Below are 8,989 nucleotides of genomic sequence, written 5' to 3' on the forward strand. Positions count from 1 at the left end.
ATGGTTACCAGAAGTTCAACTGAACCTACGTTACAGCTTTTAAAGAGTTAGAGTACTCTAATTATGAATACATATGTGTTTTTCCTTTTTAGATCTACTGTAACTGCTAATTACTGTTACACCTTAGGAAGCACCACATCAAAGACAGAGACTGGTATTGTTTTAGGATGAAATTATGTACTCAGAAACTCACTATCATCACCATGATCAGTTCATTTTAGAGCACAGAAAAGGCAAATCCCTGAGACTTTTTGCTAGCATTTCCAAGAATAATTTTCCCTAACTCTTCCACAAGATGGGTGGGATAGACAGTGCAGTGACTTTCAGTAAAGAACTGTTATCCTTGTGAAGAAAACTCGAGGCAAGTAATGAGAGATGGTGTAAGAGAGAGGAAGAAATACAAAGTAAGTTAGAGTTGGTATACTTAGATAGGAAGCAGACTATTTTATCATTTCAGTAACTAGAATTAACCAGAGATTATGTATTTGTCTTAATCCTGGCTAGTCAAAGAATTTTGTTGTTTCTGTTGTGTCAGGTCACATGAATTTGCCATTTTTGTGGGAAATAGTTGAAGATCAGGAAGTTCACCTAATACATAATAAGAATAGGTAACACTGTAGAATGGTGGCATTTGCAGAAAGGTAGTGATGTGTATATGTGTGTGCATATGTAATTAAAAGGCTGCAGAAATGGAAACTTGTGAATATTTTATACTTCCTTAAGGTGCTGAAATTCCCTATTCTAGCCTGTGGTTTAACACATTCAGAATCGATTATAATTGCTCCATAGTGTTTTTGCACTTCCATAGTAATATAGTTGAGACAGTCTGTAGGGTGGACTGAAAAATAAACTACCTCTGTGGATTACCACCAGGAATAATAATTTGAAGTGACTAACTTGTAGGACACCACAGAGATACCCCTCCCCCTCACACACACAGTTGCAGATACTTCAGAGAATTGGGGCTGCAGCAGGGTTACAGACTGAGCAAATGCAAGTCACTGCCCTAAAGTAGGTTTTTGGTTTTAGAGTGAAAGATCCAGGCTGTGCTGACTTGCCTGTCTGTTCTCTCTTAGGCGAGCTCATCTGCGTCTGTGTTTAGAACGCTTGAAAGTTCTGATTCCTCTAGGACCAGACTGTACCAGGCACACAACGCTTGGTTTGCTCAACAAAGCCAAAGCACATATCAAGGTGAGCATTTTTACTTGCACATTTGTGTGTGAGTCTCTGGATCCCTGTTCATGTATATCAGCTAGCTCACTATACCCTTCTTCTAATTGATATCAAGAGAAATATTTCTAAAAACCAGCTAATCTGATGGAAGCAACATGAACTGATTAGACTAAATTATTTTGACAGTGTGGCCATTTGAAAACTCAAGAATGCTAGGAAAATAACAATTACCCTTGTAATAGCCAGGAAGGAGGCAGCTGTGCCCTCTGGTGGGGATGGCTTCACTTGGCTGTGTCCCTCAGTACTTTTCCATCAAATACCACACTGCAGAGGAAGTCTCTCCTTCATGGAGATTGTTTTACAGACTTCTTATTCAAGTAATGTAGCAGTCATACACACAAAAAAGTAAAAACAGGACTATTTTTGAGGTTTAAAAAAGTACTCCTGTATTTTTGTATATGAGACACATTTTCTGTGCCAGGGTATTTTAAGAATCAGATAGAAATGTTTTAATACTTTAAAATGTGACTATACAGATGTAAATATCATTCCATCATTTTAGAAACTTGAAGAAGCTGAAAGGAAGAGCCAGCACCAGCTTGAGAACTTGGAACGAGAACAGAGATTTTTAAAGCGACGACTAGAACAGCTGCAGGGTCCTCAAGAGATGGAACGAATACGAATGGACAGCATTGGATCAACTATTTCTTCAGATCGTTCTGACTCAGAGCGAGGTAGGCAGTGTGTCTCCAGGGAATGCTAAACATCTCTATCTGGGTTCAGGCAGGGCAGGTTGGCAGGCACACTGTTTGCTTTTAGTAGATCCTGTGACAGTCTTGTGTTTTATGCACTCACATTGTCTTCCAGTGCCTGTGTGAATTACTTATCTTCTTGAATATATTTTATATATGTTGACCTTTTAAAGCCAATATATTTGATTGATTTGAAATTTTAGCATAGTGGTACACACTTGAAATCCCAACTGCTGGGGGGAGGCTAAGGCAGGAGGATGACAAGTTCCAGGTTAGACTGGACAACTTAGCAAGATCCTGTCTCAAAATTTAAAAAATAAGGCTGGGGCTATAGTGGTAGGTAGAATGCTTCCCAGCATGCATGAAGCCATGGGTTCAATTTCCAGTGTAGGTGCCTGGTTATACTAGTTTACCCACTAATATCCTTTGTCCGGTCTAGGATCCCATGCAAAATCCCTCATTTGATCCTTTTTTTATGACCATAAAATTTATTGGCCTTTTTATATAGTGTTCCCCATTTGGATTAGTCTCATGTTTTAAAATGATTAGATTTGAAGATACATGTTTGGAGTAACAAATACCACAGAAATCAGGTTGTGCCCTACAATTCACTGTGTCAGGAAGATACACTGCTGACCATTAATGGAGATAATGTATGCCTTTAAGTACCACATCCTTAATTTCTCTTTATACCTGCTGCAGACATTCATCTTTGGCAAAATTAAAGACACCTCCCCCCAAAAAAAGGTCTGAATTCTACTGATCGCCTCTTCTAAAGGATCAGCCCACCTCAGGCCTTACACCACAATAAAAGATCCTAGAGTTGAACAGTGATGACTTCTTTAAGTCTTAAATTTGAGAAAGTAAAACTAACTAGATTTTGAGGACTTAAGTGCCACTAAGCCTTTTTTTTTCCCTGAAAGGCTGATTTGTTTTGCTTTGCTTTTTAAATGGAAATGTTCAAACATACTCAGAAATAGATTAACTCTCATATACCCATCATTCAGTTTTAATAAACTGCTAACAATCTTTCATCTAAGTCAGATCTGAAACTTCAGGTTTGAAGTTTGTCTGTTTTAAGATGATTTAAAAGTCCTAAGTTTTCATTATAGTTCTTAAGGGAAAAAAGCAATTTTAAACTGTTTTAAAAATATTATTCAATAGTATTGGTTTTAGTATTTAACAAGATGTGATAGCTGGGGTCACATACGTATTTAAGCATTTGTTTGGTTTTTAATGCTAAATCTCACCACCATAGTGCTTTTACACTAAGTCCTTATATATCTCACTATATAATCTAGAAACTAAACCTCAAGCTCTTATTTCAAGTATTAGGGACCTCGAGATACAGCTCAGTAACAGAGCACTTGTCTAGCATGTATGAGGTCCTGAGTTCTATTCTCAGCCTCATAAAAATGTCAGACTTAAAGCTGTATTTGATGCAAGGAAATTGAATTATAAGACAGACTTCTCAAAATCTACTTTGCAACGATTCCTTATTTTAGTTACTGAATAAAAATTTTTAGGATAAATTATAAAAATCTGTAAATCTATGGAGATACCATAGGTCTTGATGGACATGTTTTGTAGTTTGCCTGTTTTTAAGTTTATGCTTTCTTTTCCTCCTTTGAAGCAAGCCTGATTAGTAAACAACACTGAGAATTAGTTTCTAGCTTAATACAAAACAGATGTTACATGTTGAGATCTTTTAATATTAAGTACTAATTCCCAAATAGACCGAGTGCTTTTAGAGAGAGGTCCAGACAGACTGGCGTCAAAGGATTTTAGTAAACTTGCTGCCTAAATTAAGAGCATGGTATAGCAGACATTCTTCAGTGGAGAAAATATTTCTCTCTTCACTTTGTTTGTCTGTTCTCCAGAGATCACTGGTAATATGCTTGTTGTATAAAATTTCACACTTTTATTCTCATGTCTTTTTATTTTTGAAGGGGCATGTATAGATTATTAATGATTTTTCTCGCCTTTTCTTTTGACAGAGGAGATTGAAGTGGATGTTGAAAGCACAGAGTTCTCCCATGGAGAAGTGGACAATATAAGTACCACCAGCATCAGTGATATTGATGACCACAGCAGCCTGCAGAGTATTGGGAGTGATGAGGGTTATTCCAGTGCCAGTGTCAAACTTTCATTCACTTCCTAGAACCCAGCATGACATAACATTGCAGGGCAAAATATTTACTGGGCCAATACAATACAATCTCTTAAATTGGGTTCATGTTGCAGTCTCCTCTTTAACTTGAACAAGGTTGAAAGACTTGTATTTAAGCTAATACTTAGCAAAAAGTGGGGTAGAGCCTCCCCAGCAGAACAAACATTCAGAATATTCATACTCGAAAAAATCTAATTTCTCAAGGCAGCAGCAAAGGAAATTACCTTGATTTGATTTAGTTGGTTTAAAAGAGGACATTGGAGAGTACGGACTCTTTGTAGTTTGTTCATACTACATTGAGTAGACACATTCAAAGATGGGGTTATGAACCCTTCCCGAGCTTTATGGCCCTAGAAACAAAATCAAATCTATAGTGAGGAAGACTAGATAATCAGGCAGTAAACTTGCGTAGCTAAAGAGCTATTAAAACACAGCCTGGGACAACTTATCATGAAGCCTGTGGATGATCAGTTCTTTTTTAGAAAACTCATTTCATGCTCTACAAAAGGAGAGACTCCCAAGAAGCCTTTAAAGGGATCATCATGCAGCTCAGCTTTCTGTTGGATTCCATGCTAAGCAAGTTGACCTTATCCTGCATTGTTAGCACTAGGGCACCCAACCGCAGCCACACCTAGTGACCTCTCACACAGGCCAAGTGTGGATGAGGGGCAAGAAGGAAAAAGCTCTACGTGCCTCAATCTGCGTGTCAGAAGAGTTGTGCATGCAGATTAGCAGGCCAAGGTCTGAGCCATGGCAGCATTTTTATTTGAGATTTTGATAACTTTATATGTGTTGAAAACCAAAATGACATCTTTTTAAAGCTTGTCCATAAGTAAACATAGATGTCTTTTATAGTGGAAAAACATTGGGAAAAATCTATTTTGATGCAGCATTTGATAATAACACCTCACTCTTTATAGTGCACAAAATGAATGAGGTCTGGGCTAGGTAGAAAAATGGTCAATGCTGTTTTTGTTTTTAGAATCATTACCCTTACCAGCTTATAACCATCTGGTACCCACAGTAGATACATTATCATAGTTAACATAGTTCAGTTCAGCACTTACTCATTTCATTGTAAAGATTTGCTTCCATTTTCTACAGTCTCGTCTCACAGTCCCACTGTGCAGGTGCTATTGTTGCTCTTCTATTTTCAGAAATGTCATTTTCTTCTAAGTGAACTTCCTAGCCTGCACTTTGATGTCATCTGCTCCACTGTCTCAAACACCAAGGTCCCCCTGGTCCTCTCCCTTATTCCAGAAGGCCTTCCTAGGGACCTAACCTCCCCACATCCTGTTTGGACTTTGTATACTTTAAATAATTTAACTGCCCTTAATTACTTAAAAAAAAGCTTTATGATTTTCATAACTTATTGCTGATTTTAATGGGTTGTTAATTTCAGTCCTGTAGTTTTATTTTGTGTTTAGATAGGGCTGGGCAAGAAATAAAGAACCATATTTAGCAGTGCAGCCGAGTTGTGTGTTAATGTTAGATTCTCCTTTGTGAGCAGCATTTTCACAGCCTTCAGTGCTTCTATATATGAAGTAGCCAGTTTTGGTCACACATAAGGCCTCAGCATATGTATGCACTTGTTCTTGTGCTCCTCCTCCAGAAGTATTTTTTTCGTTTATGCTATTTGGACAAATTCTTTAAAGCAGATGTGTGTGAAACACTGCATTTCTTTAGAAACAACTGGTGGAACTTCCTACACTTTAGGTGCTGGGACTTAATGGAAAACATGACAAAACAAATTCATTCCTGTGGCCCTGGGAAATTATTTCTTTTAATTTATAATTATCCCTTGCTAGGTCAAGATGTTGTACTATGTATTTTATTTGCTTACTTTTGACTTTGCCAAGTGAGAGTTTAAAGAGCATGTGCCCTACCATGGAAAGTAAATTGAAGTCAGTGACTAAGATTCTATGTTGTGGTTCCCACAGCATTCACTGGCATTTTACATACAGCAGGAACACACCACATGAGACACGCCTGAGGTGCTGCGTGTTGTCTTGTCTGTGTAGGATGGTGGGCTGGGAAGCCTTCCTCCCATACTTCCAGTACAGATGCTAGCTGCTCTCTACTCTCCCCTTTCCCTGGGTTTGTTTTCCTCGTGGGAAGGCAAGGGTAAACTGGATGGAAAAGGTATTTTTTTTAAAAAAACAAACTGAAGACATAACTGCAAGAAATAAAAATTGTGAATAAAGAACACCTGAGTTAATTTTTGTACCACCCTTCTCCATGAAGGTAAAAATATGGATGAGTCCACACCTTCAGGCAACTACCTCCTAAGTGTCTATAGATACATCAGAAGGCCAGAATTAATGGCAATTTGAAGTATAATTACTATTCTAAAATTTAAACAGGTGCCTAATATCTAACTGATTATGGTTTAATGTATTGTACTGATAACTGCTTGGAATTAACAAGCATGTCACACTACCTGATCTCATTAGGGGGTCCATTTGGTTGCACTGTTAGTACAAAGTGAAAACAACAGTTCTCATTGAGCCCCCACTAACCTTATTTTAGGGTACTCCTTTAGTAAAATGTCTGATGTTAGATATATTAAGAGGTAGAGGTAAGTTATACTACTGTACTAGCAGAGGATTCTGATGAAGTCACTCTGGTTAGCACATGTGTGAGAACTCATTTTTTAAAAATGTCTTTGTAGGCCCCATGACAATACCTGTTTTTAGAATTATGAAAGAATGTTAAAGCAATGTTGAGACAAAGCTCCTACTCTTGTGGTCATACTGCCTCTTAATTCATATTTCCCAGAGCAACTCTTTAGCCTTCTAGGAATTTTGTTTCCACCAGCAGAAGCCATTGCCCCAAACCAAAGTCAGATTCCAGTGCATCTACCAAAAATAATGTGGGAAAACCAAAGACTCAAATTCAATTTTCATTTGGTAGGTCCTGAGCAACTGGTTTCTTCATGAAACTTGTTTCCTCCTGATAAATGGTTACACATACTACCACCTCCATCTTGAAATGTAATGCACAGTACACATAAATTGCTCCCATCTCCCAAATCTTTGTGTACTAATAAAAGGGATTAAGAGATCTATACCTTATTTTTTCTCTAATAAGATACAACCTTCTAATTTCACCCTTAATCTCGAATTACAATCTTGCTTCTAAATTTTAAGAAAACATACATTTCTTAAATATTAGCTCATATTAGTAACATTTCATGGCAAGTACTACTTTATAATTTTTTCCTCCTTCCTCCCTTGAACTAGGATTGAATCCAGGCCCTTCTAACTGAGCTCACATCCCACTTTTTAAAAAGACAGAATCTCATTGAGTCAAGCTGCCTTGAACTTGCCATCTTTCTACCACCATGTCTGGACTCATGGGCTAAAATAGTCGTCCTGCTTCAGCCTCCCAAGAGCTAAGATTACAGGCATGACTCAAACTGACCACCTATAAAATTGTACAAGGCTATATAAGAACAATGTACTGGATGGAAAAGGAAACTTTGGTGTGGATCAGTATCTGATTCTGTCAGCCAGGGAAATTCAAAGATAGGCGCTGACTGACCATTCACTTTGCCTTTCTTCAGAGTCACAAATTATGAAAAATAGCCCAAATGAAATATTTTTACAATACTGTCAACCAACATAACTGTGATTTGGAGATTTTTTTTCCCCGCATTTTCTTGATTTTTAGCTCTTTGCCATGGGAAATACTTAAAAAACCTTTATTGTTACGGGCATTTTATTTTAGATGTTCACACCTGGACACAGAACAGTACTATAATAAAGAACAAAAGCCATTGCATTATTACTAAAATGAATACTAAACAATATGGTACAAGATGTCAGTTGTTTGTGATTAAATGCTTTATCACACTTACTATAAAAGCTAAGTCACCTACACCTGACAGCACTTGTGGAGGAAAAGACTCCAGGCCAAAGAACTGAAAGGATACTTACTCCTTCCCGCTACTTCTGAGCAATGAACAACTGGTAATTACCATCTATTAAAGACTAGCCTAGCTGCAGATCTCAGGAGTCAACTCAAGTTTTCCCAGGATATGGAGTCAAGTGTTTGCACCAAGCCTGAATTCTTTGTTTCTTGGGTCAGAAATTCACTGCATCTTGCTAAGGTAAGTACAGGCTTGAAAGGGAAAAAAACAAAAGTTCATCAGTTTTACGGGAAAGAGAAAATGAGCTATCAAAACAATAACCATGATTTTGGGCCCCACACTGACAAAGTATCTCTTCAAACAAAAAGCCATCTGAACCTTTCCTGCTAATAGGATAAGCATGGCTCTTGTACCTGTACTCTTAAAGAAGACTAACTGGAAAAACAAATTACAATTTAAATAATTCCAGGGACTTAAAGTCTAGCATAGGCTCATAAAATGAAACAATGAGGAATATGGTTAACTGCCTGTTTTTACTGCCTGGAAAGATGGTTATCTAAAATCTGGTCATTCTATCTAGTTCAGCTGCTATGTACTACAGATATGCTCTCTTTATCCCTCCCATTCAAGGCCACAAAAGAACCACCTTTATATAATTAGCTAAAAAGGCAGAAAATGCAACTACAAAATCTCATAAATATAACACTATATGTCTTCTTTATTGCTTTTGCCTATGACAAAACAAATTCTTAAGACTGTCCCATCTGTAACACTGGTTTTTAAACCTCGTAAAAATGTATCTACACAGAAAAGTAAGCTTTTTTTAAAAAAAAAAAATGGTAGAATAAAGGGATTCAATTACTTGGGGCTTTTTGTTTCTTGAAACTACAAAATTACCTGTTATATTGCCTGCTATGCTCTTCCTCTCCAGTGCAGTAAAAATTCAGTTAACTTGCAACTCAAAAATCCTAGATACAAAGAATGTTTACATTTACTGTTGAATTTGTAAATGATTTACACGGT

The 8,989-nt window shown here is 37.3% G+C and overlaps 1 protein-coding gene across 7 annotated transcripts in view; it reads left to right on the forward strand.

Annotated features, from left to right (window-relative positions):
- Mxi1 (MAX interactor 1, dimerization protein) overlaps positions 1-5,564 on the forward strand; it is an 89,865-nt gene extending 84,301 nt beyond the window's left edge. For all 7 annotated transcript variants that reach the window (XM_003475190.5, XM_013158415.3, XM_013158414.3 and 4 more), the window contains exons 4-6: positions 1,077-1,191; positions 1,736-1,907; positions 3,923-5,564. In XM_003475190.5, the coding sequence (XP_003475238.1) occupies positions 1,077-1,191; positions 1,736-1,907; positions 3,923-4,086 (451 nt within the window). In that variant the 3' untranslated portion in view covers positions 4,087-5,564. The remainder of the gene's footprint in view (positions 1-1,076; positions 1,192-1,735; positions 1,908-3,922) is intronic.
- Positions 5,565-8,989: the final 3,425 nt, after the last annotated feature.

Source organism: Cavia porcellus, unplaced genomic scaffold, assembly GCF_034190915.1.
Source record: "Cavia porcellus strain 051 isolate PalLab524CR breed Dunkin Hartley unplaced genomic scaffold, mCavPor4.1 scaffold_2, whole genome shotgun sequence".
NCBI classification, from domain to species: domain Eukaryota; kingdom Metazoa; phylum Chordata; class Mammalia; order Rodentia; family Caviidae; genus Cavia; species Cavia porcellus.